The sequence below is a fragment of the Otolemur garnettii genome, unplaced genomic scaffold, assembly GCF_000181295.1.
Source record: "Otolemur garnettii isolate 467f Iridium unplaced genomic scaffold, OtoGar3 scaffold00037, whole genome shotgun sequence".
Taxonomy (NCBI): Eukaryota; Metazoa; Chordata; class Mammalia; order Primates; family Galagidae; genus Otolemur; species Otolemur garnettii.
The window spans coordinates 11102675-11120709 of NW_003852432.1; the positions used below are offsets into that span (position 1 = coordinate 11102675).

At 41.9% G+C, this 18035-nt stretch overlaps 1 protein-coding gene across 4 annotated transcripts in view; it reads right to left on the reverse strand.

Moving 5' to 3' along the window:
• ST7 (suppression of tumorigenicity 7) overlaps positions 1–18029 on the reverse strand; it is a 272254-nt gene extending 254225 nt beyond the window's left edge. For all 4 annotated transcript variants that reach the window (XM_023513216.1, XM_003789794.2, XM_023513215.1 and 1 more), the window contains exon 1: positions 17829–18029. In XM_023513216.1, coding sequence (XP_023368984.1) covers positions 17829–17979 — 151 coding nt within the window. In that variant the 5' untranslated portion in view covers positions 17980–18029. The remainder of the gene's footprint in view (positions 1–17828) is intronic.
• Positions 18030–18035: the final 6 nt, after the last annotated feature.

The window sequence follows — 18035 nt, forward strand, 5'->3', positions numbered from 1 at the left end:
CGTTCAGTCAGTAAACCAGGACAGGGCATCACAGGTATACAACATCGTGCCGCAAACAGCAACAGTTAGTCACTGGTTCTCTAGTGCTGCTGATAAAAGAAGGATGACAGCACTGCGCTAGTACCAGAAAGAAACAGTTTTCACTTAAATGCAAGGTGACAATAATGTCATTTCACAAACAGTTGGGCTTCCTGCTTGGGAGGGTGTGTGAACTTTGAATACACTACTTAAATCTCCAGTAAATAAACTGATGTGAAAAGATTGACAGTCTGTCTCACTGCTACTTTTCAATTTTCAGACTAGCTAGTCAATGCTCAAAAGAGATTTCCATAAAGCCAAACATCAATAGCATTCACATGTTAACACCGTATATTTAAGGAAACGCACCATATGTTACAGAAGTACCGAATGGCTGCAACAAAGGGTATAATCCACTAAAAAGGGTATTATCTTAATGTCTAGATATTTTCATATCTTCTTCTGTTTTTTTGCAACAGTTACAAACAGAAGAAAACATGTTTTAAAAGACTATATTTTACTTCTAAGTCATGTTTATTCCTAGAAAGTGAGCTTGGCATGAACCAATGGCTGGCCACAATGTTCACGAAGTGGTAGGGGCCAGGCACTGGGTCTCACTCAGGTAATCCCAGCACTTTAGGAGGCTGAGGTGGAAGGATTGTTTGAGCCAAGGAGTTTGAGACAAGCCTGGGTGGCAAAGAGAGGACCTGTCACTAAAAAAAAAAAAAGAAAAGAAAAATTATCTGGGCATGTTGGTTTACATCTGTAGTCCCAGCTACTTGGGCAGCTGAGGTAGGAGGATTGCTTGAGCCCAGGAGTTGGAGGCTGCAGTGAGCAATCTTCATTGCTAAACTCAGCCTGAGAGACAAAGTGAGGTCCTGCTTCTGAAAAGAAGTGAGGAGGGAGGGAAGGAAGCAAGGGAGAGGCAGGGAAAAGCCCTTGCCTGTGACCACTACTACACAACTACACTTCCCCTGCTGCTCCCAGCCCACTAATCACCATACTAACCAATGTAATTTAAGTTTTTCATTTGGACTGAGCAATAAAAGTTTGCTTTCTCATAGCAGCCGGCCAGTTTTTGCACAAACTTTGAATTTACATCCTCTCCAACCTAAACAGTAACAAGTTACCTATCTTTTCTTTTTTAAGTATCTTATTACTGTTCTCTATCACATTTGTTCTCATGGTTAAAACTAAAAATGCTGACTTAAGAATCATAGTTTCCTCAAAGGAGTAGGGCACCGGCCCCATATATCGGAGGTGGTGGGTTCAAACCCAGCCCCAGACAAAAAAAAAAAGAAAGAATCATAGTTTCTTTAAAGGTCCTTTAAAAGCTGCCAGAAACTATTACCTCAGTGTAAAGAGCAAACATTTAAAGAAATATTTTCAGAGCCTAAACTAATTACCAACCGCATATCTTTGCTCCAACTTAATTGATGTTATGGTGTCATCACTTCTGTGGATTCCCTCTAAAAACATCATTAAATTGCTCAAATAATGTAACAGAAAAGAAAAATGGTTTTCTTAGAAAGACTTTTTCCAATTGATTAGACTTATTGTATGATTTTTTAAAATTACATTTTCAGACTTTTACTGGATGATAATACAGATACAACTTCCAGGTGAGAAGAGCAAATGAGAAACAAGTTTCTAATTATTAAAAAATTATAATTTAAATAATTTTCTTCTTCTGGGCAGATACCTAGTATTAGTGTTACAGAATCAAATGGAAGGTCTACTTTCAGCTCTTTGAGGATTCTCCATACTTCTTTCCAAAGAGGCTGGATCAGTTTGCAGTCCCACTAACGGTACTAAAGTGTTCCCCTCTGCCCACAATCATGCCAACATCTGAAGCACTGGGACTTTGTGATGTGGGCTATTCTCAATGGAGGTAGATGGTACCTCAGAGTGGGTCTGATTTGCATTTCTCTGAGGATTAAGGATGATGAGCATTTTTTCATGTGTTTGCTGGCTATTCCTCCCTCTTCTTCAGAGAAGGTTCTGTTCGTGTCTCTTGCCCAACGGTATATGTGGTTGCTTGCTTTTTTTTTTTTTGAAACAGAGTCTCACTTTGTCACCCTGGGTAGGCTGCCTTGGCATCACAGCTTACAGCAACCTCAGTCTCCTCTGGGGCTTAAACAATCCTCTTGCCTCAGCCTTCCAGGTAGCTGGGACTATAGGCGACTGCCACAATACTCGTCTGTTTTTAGGCACAAGGTCTCACTCACTCTTGCTCAGGCCAGTCTCAAACTCCTGAGCTCAGGCAAGCCACCCACCTCAGCCTCCCAAAATGCTAGGATTACAGGTGTGAGCCACAACACCCAGCCCTGTCTGTTCTTTTTTGTTGATAAATTTGAGTTCTCTGTAGATTCATATTATCAGCCCTTTGTCAGATTTGTAACATGCAAATACTTTTTCCCACTCTGAAGGTTGTCTGTTTGCTTTAATTATTGTGTCCTTAGCTGTGTACCAGTTTTTTAGCTTAGAAGAAAATCATTTTACTATAAGGACATTTGCACTAGAACATTTATTGTAGCTCAATTAACAGTCACCAGGATGTGGAATCAACCCAAGTGACCATTAACTCATGAATGGATTAATAAACCATGGTGTATGTATACCGCGGTGTACGATGCAACCATAAAAAAGATGAAGACTCATATTAATCTGAATCTTTTTTAAAAATTTGTAATTTAAGCTCTCAAGTTTATCTTTCAGATGTAAAGGTACAATTTAAAACACTCTTCATGAAGCCATTGTGAACACAGCTAAATACTATATTTATGCAACATAAATAAGAAAAAAAAATTCCCTCTAAACCATGATGTCAACGCTGAGACTGGACTAAGTATAATTTGTCTTGTTTTGTTTTAAACAAAATATGCCTATGATAGAGAATGAGAACTTTACACACATCACAACCCAAGCCCCAGGGAAAAGTACAAATCAGATCACATCACCAGTTCTTATTACGTAACACCGTACTACTCTAAAGATACATCCATAAAGATAATCACTTGAGTGAAGTGGGTGTAATGAGCTGCAAACCACCCCAAGAGCATTATTTTATTAGTTCCATTAGGAATACCCAATAAACAGCACCTACCAAATAAATGCAAAAGACCAATTTGGTAGGGAAGTAAATTTCATTCTATTATTCCCAAGACAAGGAGACTAGGAACTGGGAAAGATTAGCAGAGGGAGAACTGAAAGCATTCTGCTGTGCTCCTGTTGCTCAGAGTATCACAACTGACTGTAAAACAGAACAAACCCTTCTCTCTTTAGATCACACATAAATCCAGATCAAAGCTGCGTATGTGTGAAAACCGCACTTTTTAAAAGAGTGTTTTATGCCTTAGAGTGTTTCTGCTGTTTGTGTTATTTTTAACTGTTAAGCTTTTTTATAATAAAACAAATAGTCCTGACTCATGGACCTAAGAGATTCCTGTAAAGTCCTTTAACCCTCTACAGCCTTGCTTAAAATTTTTGAAAGACTGACTCTTAACCATGACATCTTATTAGATTTGGAGGACAACTTAATGAAAGTTAGAGTTCTCCACGGAGTAGAAGTGGAACTAGTATACTTGCAGTTTCCTCAATTCAGAAGGGAAAAAATGCTCTCTCAGATAAATGCTGCCTTATTTTCCTGAGAGATTTAGTAGCTGCAATTAAATAGTGAGCCCTCTGGCCACAGCCACAGCCACATAAAATACCTCTGGAGCTAACTGGGCCTGTCAGGTTCTTATTTTAGCATAGTAGGTAGTACAGGAATGCCCATCATATATTTTTTTAATTTCAGATTAATACATGGGTACAAACAATTAGGTTACATTGTTTGTGTTTGTTAGAGGAAGTCCCTGCTGTAGTGGTCCCCTCACCCAGGAGGTGTGCCATGTACCCTTACATTGTGCCTGGTTGGTAAGAGCACACCCATCCCCCTCCCTCAAGCCTGCTATATTTAAATGAGTCGCACATGAGCAGCCATCCTGTTACACTGTAACATTCATCAAAAACGAGTTTCATTGCAAATTCTTTCTCTTCCAGAAAACTCAAAACCCTTTATAGATATCTTTACAATGATATCTCAAATATAAGGATGGTGGGAAATCTCATCTGATGTTTACAACAGACATTCAGGCGTGGGGTTTCCAAACAATTCAATAACCCATTATCCTGCTCGGTGCGATTTTAGAAAGAATATCCAGGATAACAGAGATCCCATTATATATTTCAACCTGTCATATCACTGTGAGAGCCGCGCCTATAGAATACAAGCTTCTGGGGAAACAAGCTACTCTAATGCCTGTACAGTCTCCAAAGCACTTTCTCATTTACCAACTCATATCAAGTTGCTTTCTAGTCATGGGATGAATTCTATCACCAAGTGGGCAGGCCAAAGGCAACCCTCTCTACCACACAGATATTCATAGAATGCTCAGAGATGTGCCTGTTACAGGGTATTTAAGCTGCATAAACATTCTTTAAGGTGGTATATTTGTGCAATTGAACTTTTCTGTCAATTTCCTTCCAGCCTCACACGTAGACACCAAGCTGTTCTGAGCCATCTCACCAGTCATGTTTACGCCACTACCTCCAACCTCTTCATGTTTCCTGCTCTGAATTGCTCCCTTAGTTCCATCTCAGGCAATCACCTCCTCTGATGCCTACATAGCAACCCCCTTTTTCCTTCCTAGTTGCTAAACTCCTGCCTCAATTACCTCGAGAGAATCCTTCTGTCTCCCTGAGTTTCAGTTGTGAGCCCAACAGCAAGCCCCATTTTTGGGTAGTGAGTATTAGCGAAGAGAAAGGAAAAGCTCATGTGGTAAAGTGAAATTAGTAAAGGATCACCATTCAAACACCCAAAGGCATTCATATATTCATCCTTCCATGTACCATGACCAAGCAATAACCATAGGATAGAAGCACAAAGATGAAAAGCCACAATCCCTGCTTTTAAGTTCTTCCAAGTATACTAAGGGAATAGGCCTTTGAGAAAAGTACTCTAAAAGTCTTCACCAAGTTCTCATCCTTGTTCAAAAATTCAGTTGCTTCCCCATCAAAATACATTTGTAATGTGTTCACTTGTGCTTCCTTTAATAGGATAACTACTATGAAAAAAAATACTCATTTGTTTTGAAAACTTTCATGTCACATGTACAAAGAGAGTTTTTGTGAACAAGTTCAGGGAGTCTAATAGCCAGTGATGATAATGTAGGCAGCACACTGCCTGACTCCTGTAAGAAACAGTAACTTCTTACCCCTTCCTAGTTCTAATCAACAGACTAGATCTAAACTAAAATTTATCTTTAAGATGTGACTTCTGGCTTGGCACCTGTGGCTCAAGTGGCTAAGGCGCCAGCCACATACACCTAAGGTGGCAGGTTGGAATCCAACCTGAGCCTGCCAAACAATAATGATGGCTGCAACCAAAAAATAACCGGGTGTTGTGGCAGGTGCCTGTGGTCCCAGCTACTTGGGAGGCAGAGGCAGCAGACTCGCTTGCGCCCAGGAGTTGGAGGTTGCTGTGAGCTGTGATGCCATAGCACTCTACCCAGGGGGACAGCTTGAGGCTCTGTCTCAAAAAAAAAAAAAAAAGTGACTTCTACTATGCATGGTCCTTGTTCATGGCAAGAAAAATAACACCCGCAGGCATTAGTGAACAAAACTATATTATAACAGGGTGCTAATTCTTCAACATAGAAAACAAGTGCAAAAAGTTGGGGAAATATAACTGACGTGAGATTTGTGTGCTCAGATAGTAATTGACAGGAATAAGGCAGCTTCAGTTGTACAGGCTATCAGAGTTAGTGAAATATACTAGTGCAACCACGTATAAATATAATATTGCTAACACTACTTATTTGCTACACTTAGAACTCATTCCTCAATGTTACTTCATGGAGATTTCTAACTAAATTTATGAAACAAAGGTTACTGTCCTCATCTTACAAATGAGGAAAGAATCTTACAAAGAAATATATCCAAAGTTAATCGACATATGGAAAACTGGAACTTGAACTCAAATCTGATTTTAAGTTCAATGCTCCTTTCATCTCATCAAAGCTGATATTTCCCTCAATAGATATACTGTACTTTATGGAGAAAGAAAAACTCTAGTAAAATTGGCTATAAAATAAAGTTCTAGAAAATATTTTAAAAAACATTTTTTAAAAACGAGGAAAAAACCAAACAAAAAGATAAAACTAAAAAAACCAAGTTTCTCTAAAGCTAAAAGTATAGCAGAACCTCCACAGCTGACCACTTCCCTACATAAGTTGACCTATTTTTCATAAATCAGACATATACCACACGTACACATCAGTAGAGTAGGCCTTGTTCCTTGTAATGACCACCTCAATATGTTGATAAGTTTGTTACCGTCCCTTGGGTGGCCAATTTTGAGACATTCTATTGTATTTTCACTCTGACTTCTCATATGACCTTAGAAACGGTTTCTATAGAGGGGGAAATATGCAAATATTGAATTTAAAATTGTGCTATGATGTTTCTAATCACTTCAAGTTACATTTCTGTTTGTTGCTTCATTGTGCCTGCCAATATCATTCTGAAAAATCTCCCAACCAAATATTTCTTCTACTAATCTATCCTTCTGCACAGACAACAATTTTTTCCCTGGTGATAGAACCTTGAGCTCCATCTTTACAGGTAATATAAGGTATTTAACTCTGTACTTCCTAATGTTTGAAGTACCAGGCTATAGTACACACTTTAGCTCCAAAAGTGATCCTTTTTTGACTCTTAATATTTCTTATATTAAATTTACTTTATAATACAGACAAGAAGGATAGCATTCCTTAATTCCATCCCTAAAGAATGAATTGAAATGTATTAATATTTTAGATATGTATAAACATTTCAGGGTAATCATTATAAAGGAGAGTTAGTGGACACAGTTCTCAGCCTCGTAAGAAATAATTACACGGTAGCTCCCAAATCATTTCCTAAAGGGCAGTGCCACCGCGGAGTCCCCACAACCAACTGACATAGTTTCTTATTCATCCCACAAACATATGCTGAACACATGTTAGGCCAAGATACTCACTGTTCAGGATCTGGGGGATACACAATAAGACAACTAAGACAAGACAAATGGGCCCCCCCCAGGGAGTTTTAAGTCATGTGGGGAACAATGCAATAAATTAATACACAAAAAAGAATTACATTAAACAGTGCTAAGTGCTATGCAGAGAATTCAAATCTAGTGAGATTATAGTGACTAGATGGTCATTTTAAATTGGAGCATCAGGGAAAGCCTCTTAAAAGAGGTAAATTTAAGAAGGCATGTGAATGGCAAGATTACTATTCAAAAATCAAGTGGAAAAGCATTCCAGGTGAAGGGAACCACTAGGGTAATGGCCATAGGCAGGAAGAAGCTGGGCTTGTTTAAGAATAGGAAAGAGTCCCGGCATGTCTAGAGGGTGGTGATTACAGAAAGTTCAGATTTGAGGGGCAGGAAAGGGCCAGGTTATCAGCCTTCGTAAGCCAGGGAATATACTTAGATTTTACTTTAGGACCAATGGAAATCCACCAAAGGAAGGCACACTTGAACTTGTGTTCCCTAAGAATTAGAGCCCAAACTGTAAAAATCATACATACTCATTAAGTCCATATGAATGTATGTTCTTGGTGCTACTGTCTGCATTCAATGAAATTCATCCCAAGACACAGGACCCTAGAGGTAGAAGGAGCCTTTATGCCAGCACAGCCACGATTTTAGACATATAAAAAGTGACAGACCAAAAAGGGCATCACTCAGATGATTGCATTAACAGTTGAGGGAAACATCTCCAAAAATAAGTATGGTGCCTATGATACATCCTAAACTCAAAGCTGACAATAAACAACAAATTGTCCTGTATGTATTCATTAGATGCATGTGACCCATCACAGAATTTAAGGTTTTGTGACAGCCAGTAACTTAAATATTTGAACCCTCATATCAACCTAAAAACTGAAACTTACATGAGGCACATACTTGGTAATTTGTTTTATCAATTTCACTGTTCTAATCTTAGCTCACTAGGTCACAATAAGTTGGGGATTCATTTATCTAGCAAATAATAAAGACCTACTGTGTGCAAAGAGTGACACAGGAAGATGAAAAACTATAGTCTAGAGGAAGTGATGAAGTATACAGGGAGCCACGTACACCCAAACACTGACCACAGGTATTACACATACATACCATAAAACACGCTTCTCATATAAGGCACCGTGAGAGCTGGAGGAAATTCAGACGGACCTCACTTTATTGCCTCTGCAGACATTGCCCTTTTTGCAAATTGAAGGTGTGCCGCAACCTTGCATCAAGTCAATGTATCACTACCATTTTTCCAACAGCAAGTGCTCACTCTATGTCTATTACATTTTGGTAATTCTCATAATACTTAAGCTTTTTTTTTTCTTTGAGATAGAGTCATCCTCTGTCACCCTGGGTAGAGTGCCATGGTGTCATCCTAGCTCATAGCAACCTCAAACTCTTGAGCTCAAGAGATCCTCTTGCCTCAGTTTTTCTATTTTTTTAGTAGAGACAGTCTCACTCTTGCTCAGGCTGGTCTTGAACTCATGAGCTTAAGCAATCCACCTGCCTTGGCCTCCTAGAGTGCCAGGATTACAAATGTGAGCCACTGTGCCCGGCCTATTTCAAATTTTATCATTATTACTGTATCTGTTATGGTGAGCTGTGATCAGTGATCTTTCATGTCACTGTTGTAATTGTTTGGGGGTGCCACAAGCCACACCCTTATAAGACAGTTAACTTTTTGACTCTGAATGACACCTCTAGGGGTTCAAACAAGACATTCTCTAAGTGTGAAGGCCATCTTTAGGCATTCAATACAAGATGTTAACTTAGTGCAAGATGCCTGTGGGCACGTTTCCTTTCTGAGTCTCCACAAAGGATTAATTGACAATGTGTGTGTTCTGATTGCTCCACTGATGGGCCACTCCTCAGTCTCTCTCCCTCCCTTCAGGCCTCCCTATTCCCAGAGACACAACAATGTTCAAATTAAGCCAGTGAATAACACTATAAAGGCCTCTAAGTGCTCAAGGGAAAGAGGAGTTGCATACCTCTCCAAAAACTAGAAAAAAAAAAAAGACAAATAATTAAGCCTAGTGAAGAGAGCACGTTGAAAGCCTGTGAGATTGGCCAAAAGCTAGGCTGTTAGCACAAGTTAGCCAGGTTGTGAACGCAAAGGAAAAGTTCTCAAAGTGCTATTCCAGTGGACACACAATGGCAAGAACATAAAACAGTCTTATTCCTGATACTGAGAAAGTTTTTGTGGCCTGGATAGAAAATCAAAACAGCCACAACATTCTCTTAAGCCAAAACCTAATCCAGAGCCAGGCCCTAACTTTCTTCAATTTTGTGAAGGCTGAGAGGCAAGAAGCTGCAAAGGAAAAGTTTGAAACCAGCACAGATCAGCGTGTGAGGTTTAGGGAAAGACCTTCTCGCCATAGGAAAAAAGTGTGAGGTGGGGCAGCAAGTGCTGCTATAGAAGCAGCAGCAGTCACCCAGTTACCCATAAGATCCAGCCCAGATCGCTGATGAAACCGTAAACAACAGATTTCTTTTCTTTTCTTTTTTTAGAGACAGAGCCTCACTTTGTTGTCCTCTGTAGAGTTATGTGACATCACAGCTCACTGCAACCTCCTGCTCTTGGGCTTAGGCGATTCTCTTGCCTCAGCCTCCCGAGTAGCTGGGACTACAGGTACCCGCCACACCCGGCTATTTTTTTGTTGCAGTTTTGCTGGGGCAGGGTTCGAACCCACCACCCACCCATACGGGGCCAGCGCCCTATTCACTGAGCCACAGGTGCCGCCCCCAAAACCACAGATTTCAGTGTAGATAAATAGCCTTCTATTAGAAGAAGACGACATGTCGGACTTCCATAGCTAGAAAGCAGAAGTCAAAACTTCAAATGATAATCTTTTTGTTTAGGTGCTAGAGCAGCTGGTGACTTTAAGTTGAAGCCAGGTCTCACTGACCATTCTCAAAACCCTAAGGCACTTAAGAACTATGCTAAATCTACTTTGCTTGTGCTCTAGAAATGGAACAACCAAGGCTGGATGACATCTGATTATAGCACACTTTACTGAATATTTTAACTCCACTGTGAAGACCTATTGCTCAGAAAAAGATTCCTTTCATGATATCACTGCTTGTGACAATATGCTGGGTCCCCCAAGAGCTCTGATGAAGATGAACAAGGAGATTCATGTTTTTTTCTTTTCTTTTCTTTTCCTTTTTTTTTTTTTTTTTTTGAGGCAGAGCCTCAAGCTATCCCCCTGGGTAGAGTGCCATGGCTTCACTGCTCACAGCAACCTCCAACTCCTGGGCTCAAGCAAGTCTCCTGCCTCAGCCTCCCAAGTAGCTGGAACCACAGGTGCCCACCACAACGCCCAGCTATTTTTTGGTTGCAGCCATTATTGTTTGGTGGGCCCGGGTTGGATTCAAACCCGCCACCTTAGGTGTATGTGGCTGCCGCCTTAGCCGCTTGAGCCACAGGCGCCGAGCCAGATTCATGTTTTTTTCATGCCTAATAACACAACATCCATTCTGCAGCCGTGGACCAAGGTATAATTTTGACTTTCAGGTCTTATTATTTAAGAAATACATTTCATAAGGCTATAGCTACTAAATAGTAGTTCCTCTGATGGCTCTGGGTAAAGTGAACTAAAACCCTTTGGGAAAGAATTCACCATTCTAGGTAGTTGCCACTGAGGACATTCATGATTCATGGGGAAGAAGTCAAAATATCAACATAAAGTTTGGAAGAATTTGATACTAACCCTCATGGATAACTTTGAGGGGTTCAAGACTTCAGTAGAGGAAATAACCAAAGATGTGGTAAAAATAGCAAAAGAACCAGAATTAGATGTGGAATTAGGAATTACACCTAAGGAGGGGCTAAACTATAGTAACTAGTCATGAAAAATTCTGAACAGATGATGAGTTGCTTTTTTTTTTTTCTTTTTCTGGTTTTTTGTTTTTGGGTTTTTTTTTTTTTTTTTTTTTTTTTTTTTTTGAGACATAGTCTCACTTTGTTGCCCTGGGTAGAGTGCTGTGGCATCACTGCCCACGTCAACCTCAAACTTCTGGGCTTAAGTGATCCTGTTGCCTCAGCCTCCCAAGTAGCTGGGTTTGTTTATTTGTTTTTAGAGATGGGGTCTCTTGCTCAGGCTGGTCTGGGAATCCTGAGCTCAGGCAACCTGCCTGCCTTGCCTCTCAGAGTGCGCCACGTTGCTTCTCATGAATGAGCAAACAAAGTGGTTTTGTGAGATGAAATCTACTTCTGGTGAAGATGCCATCACCACTGTTGACATGACAATGAAGAAGTCAGACTATGACATAAACTTAGCTGATAAACTAGTGGCAGGGTTTAAGAGACTGACTGCAATTTTGAAAGAAGCTCTACAGCATCACATGCTACAGAGAAATCTTTTGTGAAAGGAAAAGTCAATCGATGTAGGAAACTTCACTGTTGTATTATTTGGAAAAATGGCCACAGCCCCCCAACATTCAGGAATCGTCACCCTGATCAGTCAGCAGCCATCAACATCAGGACCAGCAAAAAAAAAAAACCTGCACCAGCAAAAAAGATAGCAACTCTCTCAAGGCTCAGATGATCATTAGCATTTTTTAGTAAAAAGGTATTTTTAACTAAGGTATGTACACTGTTTTTTCTTTAGACATAATGTTACTGCACATTTAATACATCACAGTATGGTATAAATATAGGAAACCAAAAATCACTGTGGCTTCCTTTATTGCAGTATTCTCTGTATATAGGTCTGGAAGCAAATCCACAGTGTCTCCAAGGCCTGGCTGTATTTCCTCAGTGGAAGGGATCTGAAGATAGCATGCTAGCTGGTCCTTGAGGGATGGGTGGGATTCACAGACGAGGGAGAACATTTTAGACAACAGGTGCAGCAGGGACAAAAGATCTAGGTCAGTGGTTCTCAACCTTCCTAATGCTGCGACTCTTTAATACAGTTCCTCATGTTGTGGGGACCCCCAACCATAAAATTATTTTCATACACCTGTATTTGTATAGGGTGTATGTGATGGTTTTAGGGTACCCCGTGAAAGGGTCGTTCAACCCCCAAAGGGGTTGCAACCCACAGGTTGAGAACCGCTGATCTATGTGAACTGTAACCAGACCCTCTACAGGTGAAATCCAGGGTGTTAGGTACACGTAGGGCAACCATTTTCAACATGAAAAACCAAGATTGAGCTGCAGCTGAAGTTATCACTTAGTTCAACAATATAAGAGTTTTATATCAGTATTTATCACCTAAATTAACACCAAAAAAAGTTTTATTATATAAATAATTTAAGGCTGTGTCAGTTTTTTAGATTTTTTTTTTTTTTTTTTTGGCAACTTTTGGCCAGGGCTAGGTTTGAACTTGCCACCTCCTGTATATGGGGCCGGCGCCCTACTCCTAGAGCCACAGGTACCACCCATTTGCATTTGCTTTCCAAAAGGAATAAAATAGGGTTTCAAAGACCTTTAAAAACTTTATTTTCAGAAAATAGAAAAAGAATTAGAAGATCACTTAAGCCACTTGCTGCAAAAATGTCAAAGATGCCAGTTTTACATCAGTGGTTCTCAACCTTCCTAATGTCCCAATGGAGTTAATGTATTTTCACTGTTACAAAGGGGTCACGACACATAGGTTGAGAATTGTTGTTTTACATCATTCAAGGTGTTTTACATTCAGCATCAAAAACCTTAGAACACAGAGTAGATGAGAAAGTGCCACCAATGCCACAGTGCTGAGCGAGAAATACAAGTTCCCCAGTATGGTTTTTAATGTTTAACAGAACTTGTGCAGGTTTCTTTCGAATTTAGAGACACAGAGCAAAACAAAGAAGGTGGAAGAAATACAAAACACAAAGGGTACCTTAAGTAGCTCCTACTGTGTAGATGGCTATAAGTTTAAGCCCAGTTTGAACTGATTTGCCTTAGTTATATCGGTAACCTTTAGTTCACAGCAACACCAAAGCCCCTGCCTAATGAAAAGCACTGGGCATGCTTAACCTGTATTGTACATAAACCTACAATGATTCAGAAACAGAGCTCTGCCTTACTTGCCAGAAAGAAACGTAAGGCGCCACAGCCAGGCAGGCAGGGCAGATCTAACTCTGAAGAACTCTTGCCACCTCTAGCCAAGAGTGAGTGCCCAGAGGATTCCTATCTGACTGGAAACGAGAGCCCTGTGTAAGTAATCTCTTAACAAACATATCAAACTTGCCAAGATGGGTTGGTCTGGGTCGTTTTGGTCTCTCTGCACCGCCTCAATTTGGAGGACAGGTTTCTAAACCATTCCGGGATTTTCCTGGAACAAGTGTATATGTCCGTAAGTTACAGTGCTCTGTTTGTTAGACTCCTGTCTATTCCACTGTTTTTCCTGAAGAGTAGCCTGCGGGACTGCTCTGATCTACAATTATTTTCTGCCTTTCTGTTAAAGCATTGTTTTATGACATTAATTCACTTGAAAACTGATAAGTAATATCATTTAGGGTATTTTTTAAATCTTGTTAGAAGTTCATTCTATTTCCTGTAAATCATAAAACCATTTTAACACTCACCTATGAAATCAAGGCCAGAGCACCAAAAATCAATTACCAGGCGCCAAGTGCGGGGGGGGGTGGGGGGGCATGCACCTGTAGTCCTAGTTACTCAGGAGGCTGAGGCAGGAAGATCACCTGGACCCTAGGAACTTCAGTTCAGCCTGAGCAACATAGTGAGACACTGTCTCTTAAAAAAAAAAAAAAAAAAATTAACTATCAAAGCTAACCAGCATTTTGTATTGCTATTGTTTTCTCCCCTTTCTTTTTTAAAATTTCCATTCTAAGATGTTGTTACCTATATGAAATTTTCTCTGTATAGTGCCCTCATGAAAGAATACAAGTACAATCTAGCAAGGAGGAAGACAGAGGAGGGAAAGAGAAGAGGGGAAGAGGGAGGGTGACTGGCAGGATCTCACCTACCTGCACAATGGGAGGGTGTTTAGCATGTGCCCCCCCGCCCCTGCCATGAAAGGCTCAACTGCAACTTGAACTTGACCTCATAAATGAAAACAATGTAACCTAAACAATGGTGCCCTCAAATTAATCTGAAATTTAAAAAAAGAAAAGGAAAGAAATTTTCTCTGTGTAGTTTAACAGAATTCTTTGAACTGTGTCCCCTCCTTACATGGCACTGGCTCACTGCAATGAAGATCAAGCAAACTGACCTGGTGAGAGTAGGGAAGTAGTACAATGGAACTACAGTACACCTTGAAAACAATCTTAAAATGCATTTTTACACGTGATTTAAGAGCTAAAACAGGTATGGCTGGTCATTAAAAGTCCTTCTCTTTGTATTGTTTTAAATGCCAAATGATTCGCAGTTCTCTGAATCTGACCTGCACTTTCACATCTTTGTACTTCTGTTTGGGAAGTCCACCCCTCTGTGTCCCTAAATGTGGAATTCTCCTCACCCTCTGAGGCTCAGTCACAGGAAGCTCTCAGAGCCCTGTCCTCTGCCATTTTGCATTACGGGAAGTTGCACCATGTTGTAAACTATTTACCATGAATTTTATGTACATCTTTCCTATCACTGCACCTGTCATGATGACTTCTGCATAGGTTACATTCAAGAAATTATTTAAAATCAAGTTAAGCTCATTCGCCACAAAATATATGATCAAATGAGGTTATAAATACTAAAATTACCACATTAGACATTGAGAAGAATATGCCAAGTAGGTACCCAAGAGCAACTCTGGAACATTTTTACCAGATTCCGCCCCTCCCCCCAGGTACAGAGCTAGGCAGGTGTCATGGAAGCCCTGGCTCCTGACTGCCTCACTGTGATGGTGCACTCAGCCTCCCAGAGAGAGAGAGGGCTATGCCATCAGCAGGTCCCTAAAAGCAGCTCTAGACTCAATGTCTCTCTCGCTACATACCTGTGTCCATCACAGAAAGAGTGAGCACCACAGAGTGTAAGAATAGCAAAATGAATCCCATCAAAACCCATTTATATATATTTCCCAACGAGGGCAAATTCAACCACAGAGGCTAGCTCGTGCCTCCTTTCATAGGGGGACTAGTTAGCAAGTTCTTGCTCCCTGAACCTTCCCTGTCAATAACTTAAGAATAGAAACTATTTCCCAAATGAGAGGGAAATTGGCAAGGAAAGAAGAGAATTAAGTTGACAACAATCTTCTGGCAGTTTTCTTACTATAACTTCTCATAGTTACTTAAAAAGAAAACGGGCCTCCAATGTCTGCCACTGCTTTTTGAAAAACCTAAACTCTTCTGGGGTGGGGGAAGGGTTGCTGCCATAATTTCACATCTCAAAAGTGATGCCTAAGTCCTCCTCACCCCGACCCTGCTACATTCTCATAGAAAGAGAAGAGAGGTGAGTGTTCTCTGAGTGCTTCTCCTTTTACCTTCCTTCATGATTAAAAGGAACTTAAAACCACATTGAGAACAGAAGTCCCTCATCACCAAGAAAATAGTCCAGGCTCCGAGGGACAGCCCAGCTGGCCAGTTCCTCTTCATATTTTCTCTTTCACTTGGAAGCCCAAATGAGAAATGCCCCTTCACAAACTGACAAAGGTATCGGTGAGAAACGCTAGATTTAAAGTTGCTGGGAGAAGACCTAAAAATGTCCTTCATTAAAAACTAGACACTTCCCCGTATTTTGCTTCTTTCCTGTTCTGTACAGAGCACTGATAGGTGGCACTTGTGTGGCACATACATACATCGATGATTATTTAACCTGCTTTAAGAAAATGTGGTATACAAACATGTATTCTCAAATTAAAATTTATAATGTGTTTAATGAGAAGCAGTCACATTTATTTAAATCCTATAATGAACTTTTTGGGGAAAAAATTAAACCCACTGCTGTAACTTGAACTATCCCTTAAAATTCTAGTGCTGGAAATTTAATCCCAAATGCAAAAACATTGGGAGGTGGAATCTTTATGGGCTAAATAGGATTAATTTCATCATTGAGGGAGGGTGTTTGTTATAAAGGTGAGTTCAGGCCCCCTCTTGCTTTCTCATAGTCTCTCACCCTTCCACCTTCTAACAGGGTAAGACATAGAAATAAGGCCCTTTCCAGATGCCTGCCCTTTGATCTTGGACTTCCCCAACTCCAGTACTATAAAAAAAAAATAAAATAAATTTTAAAAATCTCTGTTCTTTAAAAACTACCCAGTCTGTGGTATTCTGTCACAGCAGCACAAAACAAAGACAACCACTTCCCAATAAATATATTATTCCCTCACAATATATACTCAAAAAAATTCTTAAAAGTATAGGACTTTGGGACACAGTTGTTGAAAGCAAAAAAGACAATATTGTGACAAGCAGCCATCCAGTAAGCCAAAAAGCCAGAAAGTGCTGGCTTTCTGGGATGACTGAATCCACGGGGCTGAAAAACCTATTCACAGGATCCCATCTGCCTCGCTGGGATACTATCCCAAAGGCTATTAGGAAACAAATGTAGATATCTACATAAGTTCAAGTTAAAGTAATCAAGATGGTGACCTTTAGCATTTGAAAGCCACAAGTTCCTAACAAAATGAGTACACTATCTCAAGTGTTTTATAACATGTTTTAGTGCAGTTAACACCACAGGAAAATGCATTTCCAGACCTGGACTCCCTGAGTATGCAAATCGAATAGGAGATTGTGTGTGTGTGTGTGTGTGTGTATACACACACATTCGCGGTTGTAAGGATTTCCCAGAGTACTGCGAAATTAAAATACTCTACCTTGAGTCCCACGACTATTTCCCGACGTCAAGCACTGTAACCCTTCCTTTAAAATATACTGTTTCTGAATTGTTTCACGAGTGTTACTATTGTTTCCTCTGAGGTTGTTTTTAACGATTCAGTTGGCCGGCTGCAGGTTTAAGATCCTGCTCTAATCACCTCCTGCACTCACCACCGGCCATGGACAGGAGACATGCGGGGTTCACTTGTACTGCTGTGGAGCTTTTGGAGGGGAGGGAGACCGGTAGAGATCATTTAAACTTCAACGAGACCATCAGAAATTCCAGATCTCCCGTCTCTCCTTTCATCGCTTGGACATTCCGTTTGGTAACCTGACACGTCATCCATATACTCCTTGGGGAATCCCTCTCCCTGTCGCGATCTGAGCGACATCCCCAGTCCCGGGGGACGCAACTCCGGGCCCACGGAGGGCGCCTCCGGGTCGGCCCTGGCGCCCCTGGGGGCATCTCCACCCGGCGGGCACCACCAGGCAGCGGCCCGCGGCCGGTCCCTGTCCCCGGGCGCCGCAACCGCACTTCGGACGGCCAGGAGCCAGGGCCGAGACCGGTGAGACCCGACTCGGCTGAGTGGGAAGAGCCCACGGAGTTCAAGCGCAGACACCCGAGGGGTGTCCCTGGAAACTCCCACGCCGCCGACATCTGTCGATCTCCTCTCCAGCGACAAACCCCGGCGGAGGGCTACGGCCGCCCGATCCGGCCGCGGTGTCGCCGGCGCCGCCGGCAGCCGGGCCCGCCTCGCGGAGCGTGCGCGGCGCGGCTCGTCCTCCGCGGGCCGTGAAGGCCATCGGCCGCCCCCACACGCCCGGCGGCCCAGCCGCGCCACCTGAAGCGCCGCGTCCCCGGCGGGTGGCGGCGGGCGTCAGCGCGTCCCCGAGCGTCCCCGAGCGCGCGCCCGGCCGCCCGTCCCCGCCCGCGGCGGCCCCGCGCGAGTTGCACTAACTTTCCGGGGCGGGGGAGGGGCGGGCGCCGCGGGCCCGGCTGGCCCGGCCTTACCTGTGCTCAGATTGTCGTTGATTTTCAAGGGCACCCGCAGGATGTAGACCAGGAAGAGCACGATGAAGAACCACACGGTCCAGAGATACGTCCAAGACCAAACTATGCAGGACTTGAGCTGCTCCAGAAAGCCCGTGGCCGCTTCAGCCATTTTCCAGCGCTGCTCTCTGCTGCCGCGGCTCTCGGTGTCTGCCGGGATGATTCACC